Here is a 27,826-nt window from a genome sequence, read left to right on the forward strand (position 1 = left end):
GGCCTCTCTCTTTTTTTGTTTGGTAAAATATAAATGATATAAAATCTGCTATTTTGACCATTTTTAAGTATAAAATTCAGTGGCAGTAAGTGCATTCAAAGTGCTGTCACCATCATCAACCATCACCATCATCCATCTACAGAACTTTTTCATCATCCCAAACTGAAACTCTATACCCATTAAATGATAACTCCATATTCCTCTCTCCCTCCAACCCCTGCTAACACTATTCTGCATTTTGTCTCTATGTATTTGACTATTCTAAGTACCTCGTATAAGTGGAATCGTACAATATTTGTCCTTTTGTGTTTGTACAGGCCTCTTTTAAAGGAAAAAAATGTGTTATAGATTTACTCTACTGACTATTCTGATGTTGCATACACACACACACGTGTAAAAGTAGTTATAGAATCTTATGCTTACAGCTCTATTTATAGCTTAGATAATTAGAAAAACAAATGATCAAACTAAACCTAAAAATCCACAAAGTCCTATGTAATTAAATTTAATGTGAGAGATGATGTTTTGCTAAAACAAATCCCCAAAGTTGTTTAATAATTGAGTTTTGCTTCTAGTTCTATATTTAATTTTTGTCTCCGTTTTTGACTTGAATCATTTTAATGCAGAGAATAACTGTTTGCATTAGTAAGTTATAGAAAATGTCACTAGAACATCAAAGCTTGGTTTGTAGTGTAGGATAATCAGACCACACACTTAACCATAACAATGCCAGCAAATGAGTCTTGAAGACGAATTTTAATGAGATGTTACTAGAAAATAATGCAAAATTATCTTTTCTTGAAGATAAGATTAGTATTGTGATGGTATTGAAATCTGAATTAAAGGGGGTATCTAATCTAATTCCTATTAGTGTTAGGAATGGAAAATCCTTTATTATAATTACCTACTATACTTGCTGCTAATGAACTGTTACAAGTTGGTACATACAAAGATAAGCTCTGAGTAGTAGAATCTGCATATGAAATCACCTGCTGTGGCCAGGTCCTCTTGAATCCAGCATGCTATTTCAATTATCTACTGCTATGAAGCAAGCCATCCCAAAATTAGTGGCTTAAAAAACTAATATTTATTTTGCTGACAAATCTATGATTTGGGCAGGGGTTAGTGGGGACAGCTTTTCCCTGCTCCACTACGACTTACCTGGGGTGGCTCGGAGACTGGGGGCTGAAATCATCTAATGCAGAGGTTGGTAAAGTTATTCTGTAAAAGGCCAGGTGGTAAAATATTTTCACCTTTGTAGACCATATGATTGCTGTTGTACCTACTAAAACTCTGCCATGTAGTGCAAAAGAAGTCATAGACAAATAAATGAGCATGGTTATAGTCTAATAAAACTTTATTTATAAAAACAGACGGTAAGTCAGATTTGGCCCACAGGTCAAAATCTGCCCACCTCTGATCTAAACGCTTGCTCATTCACATGTCTGCCAGTTGACAATGGCTGCTGACTGAGAACTTAGCTGGGTCTTCTACGTGTGGCCTCTCCATGGGACCTGAGCTTCCTCACAACAAAGAGCTATGTTCCAAGGGCAAATGTTCAGAGAGAAAGAGCCAGGAGGAAGCTCTCTATCTTTTTCATGACCGAGCCTGAGAAGTCATACCACATTTTATTTGCTGAAGCAGTCACAAAGGCCCACGTGGTTGAAAGAGAGTACAGAGAGTCTCTGCCTCTTGATGAGATAGTGACAAGGTTCTGGGAGAGCATGTAGGACCAGGAATATTGCTGAGCCCACTTTTGGACAATACAATCTTCCGCATTTGCCATCTGTCATGTGATGTTTCAATTCTCCCACTACTTTTTTTACATTCGCACCATTTCCAAATCCTCACTTATACAGCAGGCCTTAATGTCATTTGAGCTTCATTTGTTGTGAAAACATTCACACACACAACCCTAGGTACTGAAATTTCATGGAGCATTTTAAAACAGTCATCCAGACAATTCAGAACAAGCTTAGAATTATTTTTATATTGTCATTAAAATAAAGAGCCAAATTTCAAAAAAAAAAAATAAATCTCAGAGAGCTCTTACAGTTTTCTGAAAATATCTTCTGCATTAGAGAAACACTAATCTAAGCCCTAGGCCAGAGGGGCAAACAAATTCTTCCCAGCACTTACATGGCCCAGTCTAACTTCCTGGAGTGAATGAAGGTCAAAAGTCCTGTAATCAGAAGCTGTGTGCATTTGCTGCAAGAGTCCTTTCCCCAGAGCTCCCTTGGGAAGCTATACAGTATTTCCCCGAAAATAGGACCTAACCGGAAAATAAGCCCTAGCATGATTTTTCAGGATGACATCTGCTGAACATAAGCCCTAATGCGTCTTTGGGAGCAAAAATTAATATAAGACCCGGTCTTATTTTCGCGGAAACACAGTAGTTTAAGAATTTGGTCTTGGCCATCTCTACGTCTTTCCCTCAGGTACACTGCTAACAGCCCCTAATTGCTTTTAACCATTTTCAGCTGCATTGTGGTCCTTCCGCAGCTTCTTCACAGCAGTATAAGGAAAACATTCTTTCTCTATTATTGTCTGGAGTTCTGGTTGACATGCCTTAGCTTTGTGGATCATCTTCCAAAAGTCTCTCTTAAGGTTTTGCTTGGTATCCAACCTGGAGGCCTGGATCCCTGACTCAGGCTGCCAGTTGGCAGAAGAGAAAGAATGGAAAAGTTCCTGCTTAAACATGGCTTCTCGTTCTTGGTTATCTGAACAAACGAATCTTAAGAATGCTGCCCACTGTGACAAAGTCTTGCTAAGACCTTTACCAACGCTTTTAGTGATGGAAGAAGACATGGGAAGCATCACATATGGAATACCCCCGTTCAGAGAATCCATGGTGGTGGATTAGGATTCCAGATCTGAAATCTCTAGAGGACAATGCCAGTAGTCAGGCAGGATGGTGGTAATAGCCCACACCTCCACACTCATGGTCTCTTCTTTTTGGGTTGTTGGGTGTTAAGCTTCTCACAGTTGATCTAAGGGCAGAGAGCAGGGTACCCAGTTGGTATGGGGCTTTGAAGACCTTTACTGAGCAGGTGGAAGGGAAATACCGGCATATCCTGAAGGTGAGGGAGACACTTGGTTAAAAGCTATTTTGCTATTTATGTTGCATTTGGTAACTGAGAGGCTGAGCTGTGGGCTCTCCTTTTCTCCTGTATATCCTGGTAAGAGATGTCTATCTTAAGATGATTTCCCTCTTTCCTGCTGTTCATTCCCCTACTGAGAGTCAAACCTTCTCTCTATGACTCATGCAGTAGCTGTAGAGAAAATTCCAATGTCAGGAGCAGAGGCCATTGATTTGACAGGAGGAGAGCAATGACTATTCAGAAACAAGTCTCCTCTCATCATGCAAATACCCCTAATTAAGAAATCCAGAGACAGATTCTGTGTCACGGAAACATAATTTCCTTTGACTCAGAGTTCCAGGAATTCCTGCAGGCTATCAAGCTTTCTTGATTTTCTGGGTTAAATGGCTTTACCCTTTGCCCTGAATTTTCTTGAACAAAAGTGAATTCAATCTCTTCCACTGGCCATGTCTTAATGACTTCAGAGATAGGTGTAAACAACAGAATTCCTGCCCTCAAGGAATTTACAACTGAGTAAAATAATCTGTAAGTGGTTAATTCTGAAAGGTATGTGGATACTCACTGAAAGGTGAAAACATTGTTTGGACACTGTTATTGGTTGAATTGTTCCTCCAAAATCCATATGTTGAAATCCTAACTCCCCAGTGCCTCAAATGGGACCTTACTTTGGAGATAGGACCTTTACAAAGGGAATTAATTTCACGTGAGGTCATTAGGGTACACATCAGAGGGAAAGGTCTGGAACAGATCCTTTCCTCCTAGCCCTCAGAAGGAATAAATCCTGCTGACACCTTGATTTTTAGACATAGTTCTGAACTGTGAGATAATAAATTGTAATTGTTTAAGCCTTCCAGTCTGTGGTACTTTGTTATAACAGCCCTAGCAAACTAATAGACAGTGGCTTCCTTTCACTCTTGTACAATCTGGTGAGAAAAACCTTGCGTGGATGTAAATTAAATGTTCGCGTGATTTGCATTTACTGGACACTGGCTGAAGTCATTCATTCATTTATTTATTCATTCCCTATCTCCTTAACTCTGATGTATTTATTCTTCATTACATTTACCACAATCTAGGAGATTATTTTTTGTTTACTTGTTCACTATTTCTCCACTAGCTTCATGTTAGATGTGCAATAAGGACTTGTTGAATAAGAATGTATCCTTCTTTGTCCCCTTCCCTCTCTCCTTTCATTCAATATTTAAGCACATCTTATGTCTATTGTGTACACGGCATTCCATGTTCATCCCTGTCAGAACATAAGGAGGTTCAAAGAATGGCTCTTGTCTCTGAGTAGTTTGTGATTTCAGGAGAGACAAACCATGCCCACGTGAGAGGCTGCATTCCACGTCCAGGTCGCGAGTAGGTGCGCTGGATAGGTGTTAGATGGTAACTGCTGCAGAGGGAAGGTGCAGTGGGCTGAGGGTGTGGAGGAAAAGGCTGGAGGAGGAGGGACCTGCACTGGAGATGAAAGCAGGGAACAGGAGGAAGGATAGGGGAGGACAGAATGTGCAAACACCCGGAGTCTATGCTCACGGAGGAGTGGAATTGGTCCAGGCCCAGGCTGGGCAAAGCTTGGGGATGGAGATGAGGAACAAAAGCCAGAAGCTTCATTCTGGCATCCCAGGAGATCAGAGCCAAAGCCCAGGGGCTCTCAACTCTGGCTGCACATTAGAATCACCTTGGAAACTTCAAAAAAATGCTAATACCAAGACTCCACCTTGATTGGGATGTCCTAGAAAGTGCAGGCAGGGCTTCAGAGGGAAGAAATCCTTTTAGGATGTGGACTGACAGCAGTGGCTTCTGGCTGCAAGTCTCAGGCCACTCTGGCCCAGTCATGAGACTCCTGCAGTTCCGGCACAATGGGGATAACTGGTGGAAATAAGACATCTGGCCACATTCCACTGGTATGGCCTCCTTTTCCTGACTGTAAAAGTGACTGCTTGTGACATCAGGAGAATGTGTTGACAGCTCTGCATCCTGTTTCCAATTCTCTACTATATTTTATGGGAGCTAGAGCTGCAGAACTAACCTGTTTTCCCTCTTTTCGGGACCCTTCAGCTTCCTATAAGGGCTCATAGACAGGGACCATCCAGAAAAGCAGGTCTTGTTGCTGCTGGTTTTTATTTGTTTGCTTATTCTGAGACTCTTACAGAAATTGGGTCCAGAGTTTTAGTGATCTTACTACTTGGGTCCTGTTAGCTTAATTTCTTCTAGTATTATCTGTAAGGCCCTATCATAATGCTTGGCATACGTGTACTCTCAACAAATCAGACAGCAGAGAGCCTGTCTAAATGCTAAACTTCAAGTGCAATCTCAAAGAAAAATATTGCCAAATTCCTTTTTATTTGCTCAAGATATTCTTGGTATAAACAAAAAGGTAGGATCAAAGAAAGATTTGGCCAGTCTTCAAAATAAACCTAGACAGGTTGATTGAGATCTAGAAGGTATCCAGCACTGTGTATAAGGTATTATGGAAAGAAAAGCAACGATAAATTAAAAATGCAATGATAAGCATGGCTCTTGCCCTCCAGTCTCTCATCATCTAGCTGGAGAAGGAAGAAATGAAGTGTGAAAAGTTAACAATAAAGGATGTATATAGCAACCTAGGACCACAATAAAATTGTTGTCAGGGGGCATTTCAGGAGTATATGATTTATTGCCTAATAAAAAGGCAGTTGGAACTAGTCGGAAGGAAGAGAGATCCCTTTAGGCTGAGGTAGTTGGAATGAAAGAGAGAGGGGCTGGTGCGACCAAAAGTATAGAGCCTGTAGGGGTTCAGAATGGGCCACCCCAAGATATGCCTCAGTGGTATGCAGATTACTTTGAGCTAAAGGCAACTTTAATGTAGGTTAAAGAGAAATTTCTGCCCTTCCCTTTAACTTCCTAGAGAAACTTGCCTTAGTGGCCTTTCCAAAATAAGCTATTATCAGAGTCAACTTCTTTTGACCTAACTATAGGGCAGGGTAAACTTCTGTTCACTAAAGGTCTATTCTTATCATCCTACATCCACCTTTTGAAGCCTCCAAGGTGCATCGCCTCATCCCTATTAGCTCAGGGTGTCTTATATACCTCAATCATCCTTTCTACCTCTGAACCTCTTATGCATGTGGGGTCCCCATACATACACACGTATGTATAAAATTTGGTTCTTTTTCTCTTGCTAATCTATCTCATGTCTATTTCATTATTAGACCGTCCGGAAGAGCCTTGAGGCTAGAGGAAAGTTTGTTCCTCCTCATAAGCCTGAGGTGGACCCAGGTATGTTCTGGCAACTGTAAACCCATTCGGCAGGAGCCAGGAGGAGCATTTTAGGTAAGCTGAGAACGGAGGAGGAGGGCAGAGCTCCATGACTGGAGGGCCTCAATCCCCAAGCTGACATTTCATTCTGCAGAAGTAGGAGCAATGAAGGGTTTTCAGCAAAGTAAGAACTTGAGTTGAAGAGATTCTATGGCTCTCCCCTGGTCTCAGCAGAAGATCTGTGGTCTGTCTCTAGTTGTCATGGGATCTTCTGGGACCCTTGCCCAGCGTCATGTTTTTGTCCCATTTAAAGGACACAGTACTTGAGAAAAAAACTTTCAGCTTAGGGGCCTGACCATGGTCTTTTTAAACAAGGGACTGGCTTTTTCTCTGTATCCCGTGCATTTGGTAGTGAACTTCCTGAAGGGGATGGGAGTGACCAGGTAACTTTAGAAAGCTCCCTTCCAGTCTCCAGGAAGTTGTTCAATGACTCAGCAGTGGAGGGTTTTGCAATAGGCTTACAGAACCAGACTAGCTTGCTTTTCCTAAGGAAGCCTTGGTGTCCTAAAAAAACCTCAGACTGGGCCCCTGCCCTGCCGGGTTGAAATTCCTTCTGTCTTCTGGTAACATGCCTGTAGCACATGCTCTGGAACCAGCATCAGGGAGTGCAAAAAGGGCTTTAGAATCAAGTCAGATTTCAGTTCAAACTCTGGTCTGCCCCTAACCAGTTGAGTGACCTTAGGCCAGTTACCTAACCTTTCCCTGTTACAGTTTCCTCATCTGTAAAACCGAAACAACTACCACTTTGTGGGGTGGTTATAGGTATTAAATGAGACAAATATCAAGTAACACATAGTAGTTACTTGTATTTTTTTCTATTACAAAGTGTATAATGGTTCTACAATGGAAATTGTTTCTTTTGGCTCCACCCTAAAAAAGTCAGATTTCCTGACTTTCCAACCGCACCTTTCTTTCTAGGCCAGCCCTAATATTTGAGTCTTGTAGGTGGTTATGCTCCCTACAGTAAGTGAACCTGACCTTAGAAGGGATTCAGGGAGAAAATTCTCTTGCCCAGGAAGTGCGCTGAACCAATTCGCATTTTGCCAGATCTGTTTAGAAGACCCTTCCCTCAGAAATAAATTGAAAACAAAGAAGGAGGATTTGGGTATAAAGCACGAAAACATGAAGGGATTTCTAAATATAAACCTATGTTTCCCAAACAACTTTCTAAGACAAACACATAATATTTACTCTGTGCCAGGCACAGTTCAAACCACTTTACAAATATTAATTCATTTAACCCTCATAATAACCTTATGGGGTAGGTGTTATTGTCCCAATTTACAGTTGGGAAAACTGAGCCACAAAGAGGTTATGCAACTTGCTGAAAGTCACCCAGACACATAGGTGATTTTAAGCCCAGGCACTGCAGTGGGGGTAGAAAATTATTGTATACAAATTAGTGGAGAAGAGAGCCCATCGAAAATGTCTTCTTTTGACAAAGGGTTCAGGTATTATCACAAAGGATTTCAACTTACGTGGATCAGCAACACTGCTGTCCGAGAGGAGATACCTAAGCCCTGCTTCCTACGTGACTTCCGCTCTTGTGAGTTGCCTTATGAGGCGCCCCCTTGAGCCAATTCACTTCAGGCTAGGCCCCTCTTCTTGCTTTATTTCTTTTGACAAACGTCTACTGAGCATCAACCACATGCCACACACCGTGCGGCGAGATAATTATGACAAGTTGTGGACTCAAGAAGCTCACAGTCGAGTGGGGGAAGTCGAGCAATGAGCCAGCAGTCACACGCAGCTGCAGAAAGGGCTCTGCAAGGGTAGCTCGGCGGTTCTTCGCAGACGTGAGCCTCCCTTTCTCCCAACGCAGAACGGGAGCCAGCACGTTCATTTACAAGGGAGGCAATTGCCACCGTCTCTCCACTGACGAAGCCAAGCAGGAGGCTCTTCCTTTGCCTTCCTCCTTCACCACATCGCCCACTTCTTGTCCTCCTTCTTTTCTTTTTTTCCTGTCCTTCGGTTTTTCTCTTAGTCACCTGAAGACCTTTCCAAGTGCCTCTCCCAAGCACTTATTCTCTGAGCCTATGGGTCTTGCTAGTGTATTTGAACATCCAAAAGTAAGTCAAAGAATGAAGGTGGTTGGGAGACACTGACCCACAGCTTGTCCAGCTCTTATTGGGTTATTTTGTCCTGGGACATTGGCATTTCCTGTCTCGTGTGATCTCAGTAGCGAACTGCACATCCCAAGATATTCCCTTATTCAAATGCAGTTTGGCTGGGGATGCTAAGATCAAGAATATTTTGGGAGCGAGATCAAAGTAGGTACCACAGGTGAGGAAGAGCAAAGTCTGAGGACCCAGAGTAGCCTCTCTCCTTCTTTCAGCCCCATAAACGCCACCTTTGCACTAGCCCTCCCATAACAAAGCCTAGATGGTGTTACTGGGAACCGTGCAGCAGCCGGAGGGAACAGAGACACTGCTTTGTTTGTAGCTCTAAGAAAGGGGACTCGGGAAGGGGATGGTGATAAAGAAGAGTGGACTGTCCTCCTGCTAATGCTTGTTAGTCACAAGCCTGTGGAGAAGGTATCTTTAAGAGAAAACCTTTCTCACAATAACTTTCTTATTTCTCTTCCATTAACCCTGTCACCCTACGCCGTCTCTCCCTTAACGGACTGTCATTTTCAGAATTCAGTTAACTTTTGGGTGATGTTGTTTCTTGTTCTTAACTCATTGGAATGTAGTGAAAACAGATGGCTCTGCCTCCCTTTCTGCTGCTTTGCTAGCCCCGCACAGGTTCTTTGCCTTCCTTTGTTTCATCCACTCATCTGCCCAGAAATCCATCCATCAGAAATTTATTGGGCTTACTCTTTCTGCAAAGTTCTCTGATGGCTACTCCCGAGGATGCAAAAATGAAGACATACTTGATGCTTTTCAGGAACTTGAAATCTGTGGAGGAGACACATTTAAATATAACAAAATACATACAGACACAGAAGAGATTTTTGTGGAACTTGCATTGACTCTACTTTTTACCATTTTAGAATATGGCTTTCTTTAAAAAACATGCCACCTACAGCTGATGCTTCTTTTCTCCTCTACCAGCTCCAGGAAGGCCAAGTTGATCCTTTAAGGAAAGACAGTTTGGGCCTAGGCCAGGAGATAGTGATAGACTTTGAAATCAGGATCTACACCTCCAAGATTTCAATCAGCAGGGCAACATATGCTTGGGTCAGAATCACGCCTGGCTCCATGCCAGACCTTTGGATCAACAGAGACAAGCATAGCCCAGATGACAGCAACAGAGACAATGTTTACTTCTCCAGGATTCCTTTGTAGAAGTGACTGCCCTTTCTTCAAGAGCATAGCAATCAAGAGCATGCCAAAAGTCATGGCACACTCATTCCTTTACGAATTTCATCACTGGGTTAGCTGGTTTTGAGTAAAAGGGAAGGGGCTGGCAAGGAGTGGGGGTGGGGTGGTGCAAGAGTAAATAAGAGATTGGAAACAGTATTTTTGGGCAGGTAGTTGTGCTCGGCACATAGTTTTTGAATCAAATGATAGGGAAAATTGGGGGTATATTCTCCATCTTTTCAACCAAATCTATCAAGGGTTACAAAGTCATTGTAGGTCAAATGGACAATAGAAGCCTCTATGTACCTGCGTTTGAAACATGGGCCTCCGAGCATCCTTCTTTGTATAACTGGGGGTCGGGGGGGGGTGGGCTAGTCAATTTTATTTGGGGGTGTTCAGGAAAGGCTGAAGAGAGAATGCATGCTCCCCGAGTCTTGAAGCATGAAAAATTCAGAAGGTGCACTGAGAAGGGAAAGGAATTCCAGATAGAAGAGGGAGGGAGATGTAGCAGGGCTGGGAGGGCGAGACCAAAGATACAGGCGCATAGAGTGAGAGGGCTAGATGGCCGGGGTTAGAGCCTACACATTGCACATTAACGGACAGCAGGCTGCTCGTGGTGACATCCTGGAAGGAAAGGAGCTGAAGGAGGAAGCCCAGTTACAGGACCCTGCGTGAGTGGGAAAAGACCAGGGTCCCCCGAGTTTCCTGTATCCACTGGGACAGATGTTTCTGGGAAAGGAAGCTGCACAAGGAGACCACAGCAGAGTCTGTTACAAATGGCAGTTTGGTAGAAGACATTCTTGGAACCCAGGGTAACCCAGCGGCAACACTGATGGCTGCTGCGTGTCCACTCCTTTGGGCGGTTCAGTCTTCTCTACGCTCTTGCTCCCCAGCCTGAGACCACACTTTCGGAAGAGACTTGCCTTGGGAGCCATTTCTCTTTTATTAAGGTGTCGCTTGGACAGCAAACAAACAGCACAAGCAGAAACTACAAACCCACACGCAGAATAAATTATGACATTTGTAAGTAAAAGGAGACGATGGAAGAAGCTGTGCTACCAGGAGGGCCTTCTGGTCCAGTGTCTGGAGATTCACAAGGTGGTGGCAGCCCCCAAGAGTCCGTGATAAATCTTCTGTGAGACATTTAGAGCCAATTCCACCCCCCGAGGCATATCTAATGAGGCTCAAACTCCTTCACGTGAACATGTACCCACACAGGTGCATACACAGGAGTGGGGGCAGGGGTGGCCTCCAAACCAGCAGCTCAGCAATAAGCAAGAGTGAACGCAGCTGTGCTTTCCCTGTGGCTCTGGCAGCAGGTGAGTTCCTGGCACTCACCCTTCACCAGCTCCCTGGCTCACTTGGGAGCTGCAGGTGGGCCCCTGAGGCAGTGAGGGCTGCATCCCAGGGCAAGGAACCCAGTTTTGTTATCCTGGGGAAGGTGTCCTGGACTCCAGGGCGAGCACGTGTCAGCTTTCTTACATTGCCCTTGGTTTATTGTCTGCCCTGCGAAGCCCTGCTTGCCACTCTCAGAAGAATGAGTGAAGACATGTGTCCGCAGGAAAATCTACCACCTGGGAGTCCCATGAGTGGCAGGCAAAGCCCCCATCAGCCACTCTCCAGCAGTGTGATGTTGGGGAAGTTACCCAAGTTCTCAAAGGCTCATAGTCCCCATAGTCCTCATGTTCTCATCTGTAAAAGTGGAAGTGACACTGTCTACTTCACAGGGTTACCATAAGGAATTACTGACATTTGATACTGCCAAGTACCAGGTTCAAAACCTGTTTTCTTTCCTACCTTCTCCCCGATTTCTTCCTTTCTACTTCCCCATTTTCTGTTTCCAGGTTTATGTATCCTTTGGTGGTCATGTAACTACAGTGACACAAAAAGCACCTCTTGACCAACAGGGCCACCCCTACGCCAACAGAGACGGCCAGTGTGTACTTCCCTTGAGTGCCAAACTGCACCGCTGGCAGAGTCCAAGGGTGGACTACAGGATCAGTAAACAGTCTGGCCTCAGGTGCCACTCACGCCCAGGAGAGAGGTCTGGGTAGCCTGCGGCCACGTGGAGACCTGGCTGTGTCAGGGATGATGGTGAGATACCATCATAGTAGAAAAACATGAACCCCAAATACTGCTGAAGAAGGTGGCTCTGAGCTGAGTCTGGCTGGAAGCTGGAACCCAAGTTTGGTGCTGTTTACAGCCTTCAGCAGAAACAAAACCACCCCCTGCCAAGAGTGGGACACTCAAGGATATAGGAAACTTGTCTTTATAGCAGATCTGCCACCAAAAGGCAAGTTTGATGGGTCACAGTCCTCAACTCTGGTTCTGTAGAAATTTTCCTTCCATCTCTCCATCTGTCTGTCCACCAGCCATCCATCAGGTATGTAGTAAGAGTTTTACAGAATACAAGCTGACCAGGATAGAAAATCCTCCGTGCTCATTGAGCACCTTTTGTCCAAGGAATATCTTTTATGATCACTCAACTGGAGTCTTTTACAGGAGTGCTGTGAGGTAGTAACAAGACAGGCAACACCCCTCTTTTTATAGATCAAGAAGTGCTCAAGGTAACACAGTGCTCACATGAGCTGCTCAAACGCAGGCCAGGGGTGTTCCCCGAAAGCCAGAACTGGTCTTCTTCCTCTTGGCGCTGGCATGGCGGGTCCTGGCCTGACCGCTACAGCCGTACTTCCTCTGCTGCTTTTCACACCAGCGTGGGTTTCAAGTCATCTTTGAAGTTCACGATGGGCTTGGAACGGGCCCACAGCTTTTCCCAGGAAGCCAGCCCCCCAGCCTCCTCGGGGTCAGTGTCCGATGAGCCACTGTCACTGGAATCAGAGGAACTCTGGAAGCAGATTTCACAGTAGGGCCGGTGACAGCGGCAGAAGAACTCGTCTGAGCTGCTGGACTCAGTGTCAAGGTAGTTGCATGAAGAAAGGGAGGGACAGCCTGCAGATCGTGGGAACTGCCACTGTGGCTGCTCAGGCAGATCTGGCGAGGCTGTGGCGAGGCGTGGGGCAGGGGGACACGGGGTCTGCCCAGCAGCAGAAGGCTGGTGAGGAAAAGCTGCACGGCTCTTCCTGGCACCCTGGGGCTCTGTCTGCCATCGTTTGCTGTCCTCCAGGGTGCCTGGCTTGCCTTGGGGATCTGGGAGTAGTGAAGGCTTCTTGGGAAAGGGTACCCTGGAGTCAGCCGTTTGGGGGTCCAGGCAGAGGCTGTCTCTGTTCTGCACATTGAGCCCACTCTGTGCATCCCAAACAGTCCTATTTGCCCGATGCCCCACATAGGAGGAGACAGAGCCTGGAAAGTGTGAGCGAGTCCGCTGAGCTGCCCGCCTTCTCCTCACCATGTATGGGCTGAAGCCCAGCTCCTTGGAAAGGGGCGTCCTCTGGGGGCTGTGGGCAGCACTGCTCTTCCAGGGCTGCTGGGGACAAGCCGGGGAAGAGGGGCGGGGAGCCTCAGGGCCCAGGCCCAGGTCTTGTAGGACTTCCTGAAGCTTCTCTCTGATCACTGAGTTGACCCTTGATCGCTGCTTTGGAGGCTCCCCTGAGTTCTCCAGCTGCCCCTGTCTCTGGGGAACACAGCCTTCCTCGCCTGGTATGAGACTCTGGTGGGGGGTCGTAGGTACCTGGTCTCCTCTTTCTGCACCGTGGCTTTGCTCAGCCTGAGGCTTCTGGCTGCAGCCCAGATTTAAGTGCTCGTGAAAGTCTTTCAAGTCAGACATCTCCTGCCCTGAGGAGGGGCCAGTGCCCTTCCCAGACCCCTCGAGGCTTTGTGCACTCGAGGAGGGCACTGAGGTACTCTGTGAGTCCTGGGCAGCTGCACTGGGATCATTCTGAGAGTCAGAGAGGAATTCTGAATGCCTTTCAGCGGCCAGGCCATGCCCAGGGGCTGCGGCCTGGCCGTCTTTGCTGTGGGAAGAGACAGGCAGGACAGCCCACTCTGGGGGGTCACAGGCGCACTCAGCTGACATCAGCCTCACTAGCTTCTCTTTGGCGTTGTTTACTTGTTCCTGCAGGCTTTCAATCACAGCATTTTTCTGTAAGATAAAAGCAAAACCATCAACAAAAGATGCCACCGAGGGTTTTTACAGTTTCCCACGGTGGAGAAAGTGTGGTGCCAGAAGACATTGGTTGAAGTCCCAGTTCCTCTGTGTATCAGCTGCTGATCTTAGGCTCTGAGGAGGTACCTCCACCAGGTGAAATAAGTTGATGACACAAAGTGCTTAGTACAATAACTGACACTTGGAGCTCAACAAAGGTTAGTGCATGATTTATTGTTGTACGACCTTAACCCCCACCTCCCCGCACACTGTGGCATGTCTGCGAGACACGATGCGGGAGGAGGCTCAGCATAGCAGCTGGCTGGCTGCTGCACACCCTCTCAAGTCTCCTCAGAACTGAAAGGGTCAGGTCGCTCTGCAGGAATAATATTTGGGATGGCCCAACTCTGGGTTTATCACACTTTTGCAAGAAAGATGAATCTGAAGCACATCTCCAGGGGACCATCAAAGGGGAAATAAGTATTTTGCCTCTTGCTCAACAGACTAGAAAATGGAAAAACAGAGAGAAAGGTGGTAATTCCTGGGCCAAAGAGCCAGGAGGGGCCAATGAGAATCTCAGGTTGGTGTTATCACCTCCCCTGGCTGGACTTCAGGGGTGGGGGTGTGTGTGTGAAAGCTACCATGTGGCATTGTCGGTTATTATCTCCTAACAAGTGCAGGCACTGGAATTATTGGAGAAGTTTTTTTAATTTTTTTTTTTTTTTTTTTTTTTTAAATAAGATTGTTGGGCCTTAGTCTCTGATAGCTTGGTTCAGTAGGTCTAGAACGGAGACCAGAGGGTGAGTGAGGCGGGGGCACTTCTGCCACTGAGCTGTCTTATCTGCTGCATGGCTGTTAGTTTTTAAACAGGCTGTGCCCAGGAGGGCTGGCAGGTACAAGCTGCAGAGGTGTGCCCGTTCTAACTTTGACATCATGGACATGAAGTAGGAGGAAGAGTACCGGTGGTGGGCACGTCCCGAGCGTCCTCCAGGGGTTACAGCAGCAGATTCTGTAACTCTGACCTTGTGTCCACCTTCTGAAAATTCTGCTGCTCAAAGGCAGTAGAGCACGGACGAGACGTCATGGGCACCTGCTGGGCGTGGGGCAGACAACCAGGGTCGAGGGTTTAGGGAAGGTAACAACAGGCCCTGTGATCTAGGAACTGCTGTCGGCATATCCCGATGCTGCCTCTTTGTTGCCATCCTCTTTAGAAGCTGAGGATGGGCATTTGGACATCCATTTATTCTGCCCCACGCGTGAAAGGATGTTTCCCTTCTTTAGGATCCCTGATACTAGTTGCCTATGGACCAAACCAGTGGTGTCTTCTCAAGTTGATATGGGAGAGTTGCCCCGAAAGACCCTTTCGGAAAGCGGTACCTTAAGTAAACTAGTCTTCTGGCAGCAAGGCCAAGGTGGATCTATGGCTCCTATTTATAACAGGAAGGTGAGTTCTCTGATCATTGGCACTCCCAGCTACATCCTGGTGTAGTCTGCTTCTTTCATCATCAGGAGAGTCCCAGGCCAGTGAGTAACTGGTGAATAAGCAGAGGAGCCCCTGCCTCCGTTCTCCCTTTTCTTCACACGCAGTGTAAGGTCTGGGTGTCGGTGGGGACGTGTCGATGACTCAAGGACTCACCAGGAGCAGAGTGGGTGAGTAACTGGGAGCCATTCATTCAGGCTCCTCATGGTACCTGGCTGGTGCCAGGTATCTGTGTGAGGATCTCATGACTGTGCTGCTTGCTCAGGAGGGACCCCCACCCTCCTCCTCCTCCGCAGCCCCTCCTCAGGAAGCCCACCCTGTGCATTGTCAGGCTGGACTCAAGAGGCCAGAAGTTTCTGCCTCAGCATTAGGAGGAAGCCACCACTGATGAGAACTACCTCAGCAAGTCAAGCCTGAGTGCTGTCTTTTGGTGCCTAATCCACAAATTTCCTTGAGTGTAGGAAAATAGGATAAACATTCTGTTGGGAAGAATACTCTTCTCCCAGCAGAACAAACATCTGAAGTTGGCTGGTGATGGATTTAGAAATGTCAGCCTAAACAGTAAATTTCTCTTCTTTCAGAGAAAGAAGTGGGGTTCTGTTTTCACTGTGACTGAACACTAATTAGAGGCGTGGTGTGAGCCACTGCCATTGTGAGACCAAAATCTGACCTACCATGGCAGCTGCATTTAAATGAGCTTATTAACTATTACTTTTGGCACATCTGGGAAAGCAAACGTGCACAGGTGTGTTTCATAAGGTGCAGGTCATAGGATAAATTGAATCACCTTCTTGCTCCTCTGGTTCAAGGAAGAAAAGTCATAGGTGGGTTTGCTCTGCTGCAGAGTGTAGAAGGGAGGTTCTTCTACCTCTGGGGAGGTTCTATCTGCTGGCCTTCACACGGCCTGGGAAGTCAGTGATGGGCGCTGCCCCTACTAGCCTCTGGGGGCCCCTAGCCATTGGGGCAAAGGAGGCAAGAATGAGAAGATGGCCTGTCCAGATCATGGAAAAGTAAGAGGAGGACACCCTGGTGGGAGAGGGGACTGCATAGGAGGGAGCTGCAACCAAGGAGCTGGAGTCTGGAGGCCGGAGAGATACTTTGTCCACCAGGCAGTGCGGGGCTGGGTGTTTAGAACTGCAACCTCTGAGGCCTGCTGCGGCGCTCCAGGATGGCTGCTGGTTCTCAGGCCTCTCCTGGGAAAGACACTCCAGGTGTAGGGTGCTGGGGGGAGGCCAGCTTTGTACTCCACAGGCATCTGCTTCATATTAGGGCCCTTCCTTTGCAAACTCAAGGCACCTTTTTGGATAGAGCAGACCTAGTCACTGCGTGGGAAACAGGGCAGCATGGCAGAAGTACAAAAAGCACGTCACAAATTACCATAAGGCTAAAGAGTCAGGCCACTTGGCTGTTCCAACATTAGCTGATTGTGAATGAAAATCATCCTGGCTGTTCTTGCCAATTTTCTGGCCTTCTGTTGAGCTGGGGAAAAAAGCTCCTTTGAAGACTTCCCAGAGTATCAAAGGCAAGCTACTCCCTTGCCAGGTGGGGAGAAATCTGGCTTTGAAATAAGGTCCTGAATGCTTCATAAATAGTAAAGTAATGGAGAAGTAGTACTCGATGGATGAAAAAGGTCCAGAACTGAGGCTATGGTGTGGGAGACTAGAGTGTGAACAGTGGGTGTCTGGGTAGGTTAATACCTCCACTGGTTGTATTTCTTAGGTCCCCATCACATCATCCTCTCACACAGGGACTGCTGACATCCAGGTGTCAGTCCAATTACAGAAAAACATAGTTTCCTAAACAGCACCTACTCAGGTATGTTCTTTAAAGAACATGGAATATAATTTAGTTCGTGTGAAAATACTGACTAATTCTTCTGGGCGCCATGCCTCCTTTCTGAGAAGTGCAGCCTTAAGCTTTTCCATGTGCTTTCTTCAAGCCCACACCACATTGCCCAATTCTGGGAGACGTGCCAACTCTGGCTCAAGTACCGAAGAAGGTTGGGGGCTGCCTTGTTCCTCCCTTGGTGCTACTATGATATTTAGAGGCTTGATTCAGCACTCCTCCCCATCTTTAGCCACTTCTTGACTCTCTGGGTTGGTGTGATGATTGAGATCCTGGAAAAGACAGTAAGGGGCCCCATATGAGCTTATAAATGAGGGCACTACTCTATGTAAAAAAGGAATGTGTCATACAGAAGAAGTTAGCATTCACTACAAGTTGGGGCCTTCACAGTGCTGTTCCCCTGCTTGGAATGCTTTTCCTTGCACTCTTTGCCAGGCCAGTTTGTACTTACCCTTCAGCTCTCAGCTCAGAGAGTCTTTTCTGCCTGCTCTAAATTAGGTTCCCATTATTCTGTCTTACCACCTTGATTTTTTTCCTTCATAATTCTCTTGATCAATATCTATTTCCTCCATTAGACTGAGCTCCATGAGGGTAGGGACTATATTTGTTTTATTCATCAGCACTTAGCACAATGCCTGGCACACATCTGTTCAATGAATGAAGGAAGTGAGTCACTGGGAAATGTCGAGGTGTTGCCTGCTATTAAGGGAGTGGGAATGGCTAGGAAGTAGAGGAATGGGAGAAGAAAATGTTAGCAATGTGGCATCTAGGGCCCACCAGTGCATGATGGAAGTTCTTCTTTACAGAGAACCCACTAGACAGGGGTCTAGCTTACTTCCGTGAGGAGCCTTTCCATGGTGTTTTTCTCTCCTCTAGCGTGGCAATTCTGTTCCTCACCGTACTGGGTATGGCAGCTTTTGCTGGGAGTGCTGAAATATTTGGCCATGCATCTGATTGTTTGGTTTTCCTCTTCAAATGCCTTCCATTGCTTCAGCTGTTAGATAAAAGAACACATGTTATTTATTTAATTACACACCCAGAAACACATTCTCTCATTCTTTCTAGAAAACACCAAGGAATGATAGTGATACACAAATGCGCAAACTATTCTCTCCTCAAAATGTACTTTACTGTGGAAAGCTCATAGGTAGTAGTGACAGAAGGTGTAGAGAATGTTAAGGTTATATAGTTTTAAAGATGCCGAAGGAAAAGGAAAATGACAGGTAGATGCAATAAAACAATCTTAGCCTGAACCACCCATTGCTGAACTGGGCAAAGAAAACCAGAGCTGAGGAATACTTCTAGGGACACCTTCAAAAATCAGCATTTAGGAGCTATAACAGGGTTAAACAATCTAAACACAGTATTATTTCATACGAAACTGTTTCTGGTTATATGTAGCTGTTCTTAATTATCCTCATTTGTTGAGTAATGGTGTGCTTACTGCGACTGAAAACCCAGTTCCTTGCTGGAGGACTTCTAACCCAACTCAACAGTCAAGGCTCAGATAGAAAAACCACAACTGGTAATTAAAAAATCAATAAAAATGGTAGAACATTAGGTCTGCGATCTGACCATCTTTTTCCCTTAACAAATGAGGAAAGCCTCAGAAGGAATAGGACTGGTCTAGGCCCACGCAGCTCGTTGGCAGCTGTCCTGGGGCACCGTGCCACACCGCATGACCTCACCACAGCTGATGACGAGACAGACTGTTAACGGTGAGGGTCCTGGGGAAAGTTTTTCAGGAGAAACCCGTTATGAGAAACCATCTGTGGGAGCTGGTCTAGGGTAACAGAATGGAATTGAACATAGAGCACTCACAAATGGGGGCCTGCTCCTGCATCGCTGTCTACCTGGCGAATGCGTGACATGGATGCCAGGGGAGGCCAGAGCTCTGGAGGCTTCTCTTTTCTTCCTAGGGATCCTCATAACTAAATCACTGAGTCCCAGTGATGTACACTGGGCGCTCTGGCTCCTTAGCTCCAGAAACAATGCAGAGGGGTCCGTGAGGAGCCAGCCCCACAGGTGTCCTGGGGCTTTTCGGCTCACTCATTAAACATGTACTCACCCAAACGTGGGACATGTCACCTAAGATTCTAAGTCTCTCCACCAGTTTCAATACCACATTCTCACCCACGTTGTCTTGGGTTCTCTGTTGACTTAGTACGATAGCAAGAGAACCCTCATGCTATCGGGAGCCTGTGTGACCCCTGCTGGGTCAGGCCGGGAACCTCCCCCTCAGAGGCCCTTCTCGAAGGCCCCATCCCTAGGGTGCCGTCAGCTTCCCACCCTGCTGAGGAGTTAGTTACTAGAGCCTGGCACTGCAAGAGCACGCTATGGTCTGGAGTGGATGGAGCAGACCGCCAGTGCTGTTCTCCTGGCACTGCCCCTAGCAGTGTCACAGGATCTCTGCTCCCTCTCGGGGTCTCCTCATTTGCTCAGCAGCACAGCTTTTCCTCTCTCTTCCCCATCACCTGCAGCCTGAGCCCTCTCTGCAGGGCTGCTGGAGGAACTGCCCCACATTTGTGTAAGGGCTTCCGGTCTGTCTCACCCTAAGCTGGCCAGGTGAAGCCAGGGTGCTCCTTGAGTAAAGCCTACTCCGCCTTAATTCCCCATTTGTTAAGATCCTGGTCCTTAAGACTTGGCCCTTCAGGGTTTCAGAATATGGCAATAAATTTCCCTCAGGTCACAATTTCAGGACCTCTCCATGACTCTTCTTTTAGAAGGACAGGCATATTCTCGTTTTCTTAGCCTCTGGGTTATGTGGGTGTGATAGGCTAAATAATGCCCCTCGACCCCCCAATAAAATGTTCCCCTCTTAATTCCTGGAACTTGCGAATATGTTACCTTACACAGCAAAAGGGATTTTACTTAAGTTAAGGATTTTGAGATGGGGAGATTATTCTAGATTATCCAAGTGGGCCTAATGTAATCATGAGTCTTTATAAGAGGGAGGCAGGAGGGTCAGAGTTAGAAAAAGAGATGTGATGATGGAAACAGAGGTCAGAAAAAGAGAGATTTGAAGATGCTACACGGCTGGCTCTGTAGAGGGAGAAGCCATGAGTCAAAGAATGTCGGTGGCCTCTAGAAGCTGAGAAAGGCGTGGAAATGGATTCTCCCCTACAGCCTCCAGAAAGAACACTGACTTACTGACACCTCGATTTTAGTCAAATAAGACCCATTTCAGATTTCTGAACTCCAGAACTATAAGATAATACACTGGTATTGTTTTAAGCCATGAAATTTGAGGTAATTTGTTACAGCAGCAATAGGAAACTAATACAGTGGGATTAAATCTCAAATCTTTAACAGGACATACTAGGGCCTTGACAAATTCATCCCACATGCTTTTCTTATCTCGTCACTCTCCCCTTGTTTCAATTTGTGCTTCAAAAAGTGCAAAGACTTGTGGTGCTTCAAACGTACCTTGTTTTCTTTCACACCTCTGCCTCTGGTCATGGTGTTCCCCCGTGTGAAATGCCACTCACTGCCCTTCCCCGACCTGCTCAGTAAACTCTCACTCCTCCTTTAAGAGCGGGCCCAAACACACCCTTGTCTGAGAAGGTGTCACCGAGTTCCGAGACAGGCTGCGGCACCCCTTCCTCAGCATCGTGTAACATGACTTCCTCAAACACTTAACACACGTATTATAATTCCTTTCATGTCTGCCCCAAACTAGACCTAGAGATGGGGCCGTCTGTTGAACTGCATGTTCCTAGCACTTAGTAAGTGGATGGATGAATACATGAAAAAATGAAGGAACTTTAAAAAGCTTACCTATCTAGTAGGGGCACTGAGACATATACAGATAACTCCAATGCAGAGTAGAAAATCCTAAGTACTTACCTGGAGAAGCAGACGAAACACTTTGGGCGTTTAGAGGAGAAAATAATGTCCTACCTCAGGACCCACCTGCCTCTCAGACGTGGAGGGAGGGAAGCGGGAGGTGTGTATGGGGATGGCTCACATTCAGGTTACAAGAGCAGAAGATGACCTCAGTGTTTGGCATAAGCACTCAGGCATTTCCGGAGGGCCTCTATATAGAATGCTACTTGGTCCACTTGCTTCTTCATCTATTTCACTCAGCTCTCTAGCGCCACCTAGCTGCCCTTGAGGTATCTGCGCTTTTGTTTTCATAAACCCCTCCCACTACAATCCAGTCTGAAGACTCAGCTGCAAGAAGGAAGCCTCACCACCCTCTGCTCCATCGCGTACCCATGATACTCAAGTACTTTTCCAAATTTGCTCAGCTGTCCGATTCTCCTGGGAATATACAGTGCAGATCTCACAGGGAGAATCTTCTACTAAAGTCCACTGGGCCAGAGGGGAAAATCAATTCAAGGGCACAGAAAAAAACAGACAAACCTTAGTTACTTTATATGTTGGGGAAAAAAAATTACTTCCTAAACCTAAAATACAATGAACTATAAAATATATATTTTTAAGTTGTAGGTCGTGGTCAGCTCAAGAGGAGAAAAAGCATGAAAGAGAAAACAGAAGAGGAAAGACAGTAAGAAAAAGAAAACTCGACAGCTAGCTAAGAGGAAAAATGGGAGTTGGAGAAGGAAAGAGAAAGGCCAGCACTGTCCATCCATCCAGTTCCTGTATCCCATAATAATTCCGCTTCCACTCTCACTTCAACAAATCAGGTGCTTGTTGCTTAGTTCAAACCTGGAAGTTATGAAATTCATCCTGCATTTTTATGTCTGTGTATAGATATCACCTAGATATCACTACTGTCCTATGTGCTGAGGATTCAAACACCAAGGAGAGTGGAAGTCTTGTGTCTGAGGCTTAGGATGCAAGAGGGGCAGAGGCAAGTATTCAGAGAGGAGACAGAAGTAGGGCCATCTCATGGAGGTTGTGGATTCACTCAGTTTTCAGATGGAGATCTAGTTTTAGATCCTCTATTAGTTTGTTGGTGATTACTTCTGCCCCAAATTATTTTGTTATCTTTCAGAGACTCCTATTAGCTCTAAATTGTATCCCTAGATTAGTTCTCTGTATTTTTTAAATGATTTTTTAATTTTTCCATTACAGTTGACATATAATATTATATTAGTTTTAGGTGTACAATATAGTGATTAGACATCTATATAACTTACAAGGTGATCACCCTGATAAGTCTCATACCGATCTGACACCCTACATAGTTATTACAATATTATTGACTATATTCCCAATGCTGTACTTTACATCCCCATGACTATTTTGTAACTACCAATTTGTACTATTTAATCCCTTCACCTTTTTCGTTCACCCCCCAAAACCCCTCCTCTCTGGCAACCACCAGTTTGCTCTCCGTATCTATGAGTTTGTTTCTATTTTGTTTGTTCATTTATCTTGTTCTTTAGATTCCACATATAAGTGAAATCATATGGCATTTGTCTTTCTCTGCATGACCTACTTCACTCAGCGTAATACCCTCTAGGTCCATCCATCTTGTTGCAGATGACAAGATTTCATTCTTTTTTATGGCTGAGTCACACCCCACTGTATATATGTACCACTTACTCTTTATCCGTTCATCCGTTGATGGACACCCAGATTGCCTCCATGTCTTGGCTATTGTAAAAAACACTGTAATGAACATATGGATACCCATGTTCCTTTGAAGTGGTGTTTTGTGTTTCTTTAGATAAATACTCAGAAGTGGGATTACTGGGTCCTTCTTTGTCCCTTGTTAAAGCCTTTGTTTTAAAATCTATTTTGTCTGGTATAAGTATTGTTAACCCAGCTTTTTTTCTGTTTTTCATTTCCATTTTCATGAAATATCTTTTTCCATCCCTTTACTTTCAGTCGGTGTGTCTTTCAATCTGAAGTGACTCTCTTGTAGGCAGCATATGTAAGGGTCTTATTTTCTTATCCATTCAGCCCTCCTATGTCTTTTGATTGGAGCATTTAGTCCATTTACATTTAAAGTAATTGTTGACAGATATGTAGTTATTGCCATTTTATTATTCATACTTTTTCTTTTTCCTTTTTAAAGAAGTCCCTCTAATATTTCTTGTAATACTGGTTTGGTGGTGATGAACTCCTTTAGCTTTTCCTTTTCTGGGAAGCTCTTTATCTGTCGTTCAATTTTAAATGATAGCTTTGCCGGGTAGAGTAATCTTGGTTGTAGGTCCTGGCTTTTCATCACTTTGAATATTTCATGCCAATCTCTTGTGGCCTGCATAATTTCTGTTGAGAAATCAGCTTATACTCTTATGGGAGTTCACTTGTAGGTAACTAACCGCTTTTCTTTTGCTGTTTTTAAGAATCTTTCCTTCTCTTTAACCTTTGGCATTTTAATTACGATGTGTCTTAGTGGAGCCTCTTTAAGTTCATATTGTTTGGGACTCTGCACTTCCAGGGCTTGTATGTCTATTTCCTTCACTAGGTTAGGGAAGTTTTCCATCATTATTTCTTGAGTAATTTCTTGCTCTCTCTCTCTTCTCTTTCTGGTACCCTTATGATGCGAATGTATGACGCAAATGTTGGTATGCTTGATGTTGTCCCAGAAGCCCTTAAAACTATGCTCATTTTTTTGTATTCTTTTTTTCTGTTTTGATTATGTGTTTTCTGCTACCTTATCTTCTAAACTGCTCCTTCAATCTTCTGCTTCATCTAAGCTACTGTTGATTCTCTTTAAGGTATTCTTCATTTCAGTTATTGTATTCTTTATTTCTGAATGGTTCTTTTTTTTTTTTTAATTGGGGAATATTGGGGAACAGTGTTTCTCCAGGGCCCATTAGCTCCAAGTCATTGTCCTTCAATCTAGTTGTGGAGGTCATAGCTCAGCTACAAATCCAGTTTATGTTTTCAATCTTTAGTTGCAGCTCACCATCCCATGTGGGAATTGAACTGGCAACCTTGCTGTTGAGAGCTCGTGCTCTAACCTACTGAACCATCCGGCCACCCCTCCGGAAGCTCAGTGGCAGCTCGTTGTCTTCAATATAGTTGTGAAGGGCACAGCTCAGTGGCCCATGTGGGAATTGAACCAGCAACCCTGTTGTTCAGAGCTCACACTCTAACCAACTGAGCCATCCAGCTGCCCAAGACTGGTTCTTTTTCATGTTTTCTATCTCTATTTTTGTTTCCTATCTCTTTGTTGAAGTTCTCACTGAGATCATTTAGCATCCTTATAACAAAGTGTTTGAACTCTGCATCTGGTTTGCAGAGTTCAAACACTTGTTCTAAGGATGCTAAATGATCTCAGTGGTCATTGCCTCCAACTTGTTTAGTTCTTTTTCTTGGCTTTGTTCTGTTTTTTCATTTGGGACATGTTTCTTTGTCTCCCCATTTTGTGTGCCTTCCTGTGTTTCTATGTGTTAGGTAGGGCTGCTGTGTCTCCTAGTCTTAGTAGAGTGGTCTTATATAGTAGGTGTCCGGTGGGGCCTAGTGTCCCCTGCTCACCTGAGCCAGGTCTTCCATGTGTGTCCCTTGTGTGGGTTGTGTGTGCCCTCCTGTTGTAGTTGAGCCTAAGTTGCTGTTTGCACATCACTTGGACGGATTGACCCTTGGGCTGATTGTTTGTAAGGACTGGCTGTGATTACAGTGGAGGAAGTGTTGTGCAGGGGCTGACACTACAAAGTAGGATTTGCTTTATCAGGGCTCTGATGCCTGCCCACTCTGCCCTTTGGGAATGTCATCCAAGGCAGCTGGCTGGTATTCTGGCTCAGTCTGAAGCCTGCCACTGGGTGTGCCAGCTCCAGGGCCTCCTGGGAAGGGCCCAACTGCAGGCCAAGTTCAGCAATAGCTTGTGTCCTGCCTGGGGCCACCTGGAATGAGCCACAAAGTAACCTGGCCACCACCCACGCTGGGTTTGGAGGTGACTGGAATAAGCTAAGCTGTGAACCGAGCCTGGCTCCCACTAGTGAAAGGTTTGGGTAAGCTTAGCAAGAGGTATGGGGCATGCCAAGGCCAGATGCTGCTTGTTTGAGGTTTGTGAACCTTAGAGAAATTTTAGGAAAGTCTATCTTGGCATGAGCCAAGATAGGCCATTTGTACCGGAAAGCCACTGAAAGTGGCTTGGGTGGGCCCACAAGTTGGGTGGGGCAGGAGCTCAAGTAATCACCAATGCAGGACCAACGATGTCAGCCAGGTTGATGGAGACTCAGATATTGTGCCCACCTAAATCTGCATGTTGGGAAGAGGGCGTGCTCAACAAAGGAACAATGCCACTTCTGTCTGGAAGAAAGCTGCCCTTTTAGCCCTTGCCCTGAAGCCAGACAATTCAGTTCCTCCCCATATATACCTGGAGCCTTTCCAGCTACTGCCCCAGTGCTGGAGCTCAGAATGAGTGAGTCTGTCAGCAAGTAAGTCAGTGCATGGGCCCTTTAAGAGGAATTCCAGGGACTCCAGCAGCCCTCTATCTCACTCAGCTACAATCTATGCTGGTTTTCACAGCTAGAAGTTGTGAGGACTTCTCTTCCTGGCACTGGAACCCTTGGCTAGGGAGCCTGATGTGAGTCTGAGACCCCTCACTCCTCAGGAGGGACCTCCACAGCTGAGATATCCCTCCTGATTTATAACTGCCACATGCGAGTGTGGGACCAGCCTATCCGGCATCTACATCCCTCCTACCAGTCTTGATGTGACCTCTTCTGTATATCATTAGTTGTAGGACTTCTGTTCAGCTGGACTTCAGGCAATTCTCAATGATGGTTGTTCTGTAGTTTAGTTGTAATTTTGATGTGGTTGTTATAGGAGGCAAGCACAATGTTTACTTATTCTGCCATCTTGACTGGAAATTTCGTATTTTCTTATCTAGTCTCTCACTTTTTAATCTGTCTCCTTGTGTTCTGTTTCCTTAAATAAATTAACTAATTCAATATTTTGCCATGTCTAATTGCTTATTTAATGCTTTTACTGGGGTTTTAAATTTAACACAATATTTTCATCCTTATTTAATATTTCATGATCTAAGATTATGTTCTCAAGATGGTTTGCTTTAGTTGAAGAGAGGCAATATCCTTTGAATCCTATTGACAAGAGAAATCCGACATCTTCTAAAAACTTTTTATTTTACTTCAGAGGAGGGCAACTTCTCCAAACCTTCAGAAATTTGTGGTCCTTTTCTTATGAACTGCATAATCTCTTAATAGGTCCTTTCCCCCTGAATTTATAGTTTTACATGGGAAGAGGTACAGTTTCTTGTTATAGTAAATACATTCTCTTGGCTTTTCCTTCATCATCACAAGATGGCGGCCATAGCTCTAGGCATCACAGATATTCAAGGTAGAAAGATGGTAGAAGTGATGCCAGCCATGATCATAGCTCTTTCAAGAAAGCAAAAGCTTTCCCAGAAACCTGCCAAAAAACCTTTAGTGTTTAAAACTGTGTCACTTGGGCACCCCTAGCTATGAGAGAGGCTGGGAAAGCAAGTGGTTTAGCTCTTTCAGCCTACATAGTGGAGGTGAGCAAGGAAGAAAGAGTTTGGCAATGGGTGGATGGGTTACCAATCAACAATGTTGCCGTAGGGCCTAAAGGGTGGGCTTCCCAAAAGGCCCCTCCACACTCCGCATTCCCTGTCTCCCAAAGAGGAACAGCCCTTGCTTTTCATAGTCTTTTTCTGTTATATTCCAGACAAATAAGACTCAGCTCTCAATGGCTTCCTTCAATCCACTTCTTACAATATTAAGATTCAGGTTGCACATATCTGTTAACGTACTAAAAAAACACTGAATTGTACATTTTAAATGGGTAAATTGTGTGGTATGTGAAATATATTTCAATAAATCTGTTAAAATTTTTAAAAAGATTCAGCAAAAATTCCTCTCGTTTCTCACATAGAGGCAATACCCATCCTTGGTTTTTAGTGTTGCTGTTACAAATTTTTCCATATTTGTTGATTCTTTTGATTATTTTAATGAGAATTTAAGAAAGGGAAAAAGAGTAAAGGGTCTATGCCTGTGCCACATCATCATACCCCAAAGTACACTCTTCACTTTTATAAATACACTGTAAGCCTTCATCAACCAATGCTTTATTAGTTAGTGTCCTCATGGAGAAGTCGTTCACAGTCAATTAGAAGCTGCAGTGAGAACCAGGACGGAGTCTTGAGGAGGTAGTGGGATGAGGGAAACTTGGGGTTAGAAAAAGAGGACTAGAAGGGAAACAGGAAAAGTGCCTAATGCCAAGTTCATTAACTCAGATGTATGTGGCTCAGTGGTACCCTCAGGTATATCATGAATAATTTTACATCACTTTCCTTTCAGAGCCTATGAATTCCTTCACCTTTCCCTCCAATTCTTTTTTCCTCTTTGCTGTCTGGACACTTCTGCTTCTATCTGCCTCCCTCATTTGACTTTTCCCCCTTAATCCCCATAATATGAAACACATTTTAATTTCTCCATATTGTAAAAAGAGGAGGAATGGTCTAGATTTCCCTCTAATAAAAAAGAAAAACATTTGTAATTGCATAAAGTTCAAATGAGTTTTTCCCTGTAAATCTGCAATCACAAATAGGAAAGAAAGAAAGGCTCCTCACTCCCAGGCTAGTGAAAGAATGACATTATTAAGATGAAGAAGGGATTGGGGAAGAGTGAAGGGTGCGTGGAAAAGCCTGTTTGCAAGGCAGCGCTGTTAGGAGTGGAAACAGGCTGCCGCTCTGGCTCAGCCGCTCTGGCCTGTCCTCTTGCTGACAGGGAGATGAGTTATCTTCATTAAGAAAAGTGAGGAGGGAATAACAGAGGGAGCCAGCTCACTAGGACCCCATCTTCCTTCTGACCGTCCAATAAATAGTACCCAAAAGTCTTAATAGAAAGCACAG

General features: G+C 45.1%; 1 protein-coding gene across 1 annotated transcript in view; it reads right to left on the reverse strand.

Annotated features, from left to right (window-relative positions):
- Nucleotides 1–10,639: 10,639 nt before the first annotated feature.
- GPR156 (G protein-coupled receptor 156) overlaps nucleotides 10,640–27,826 on the reverse strand; it is an 82,880-nt gene continuing 65,693 nt past the window's right edge. Inside the window, exons 9-10 of the mRNA XM_033122298.1 lie at nucleotides 17,906–18,064; nucleotides 10,640–13,742 (exon numbers count right to left, since the gene is read on the reverse strand). Of these exons, the coding sequence (XP_032978189.1) occupies nucleotides 12,408–13,742; nucleotides 17,906–18,064 (1,494 nt within the window). The 3' untranslated portion in view covers nucleotides 10,640–12,407. The remainder of the gene's footprint in view (nucleotides 13,743–17,905; nucleotides 18,065–27,826) is intronic.

The sequence above is a fragment of the Rhinolophus ferrumequinum genome, chromosome 2 (genome assembly GCF_004115265.2).
Source record: "Rhinolophus ferrumequinum isolate MPI-CBG mRhiFer1 chromosome 2, mRhiFer1_v1.p, whole genome shotgun sequence".
Taxonomy (NCBI): domain Eukaryota; kingdom Metazoa; phylum Chordata; class Mammalia; order Chiroptera; family Rhinolophidae; genus Rhinolophus; species Rhinolophus ferrumequinum.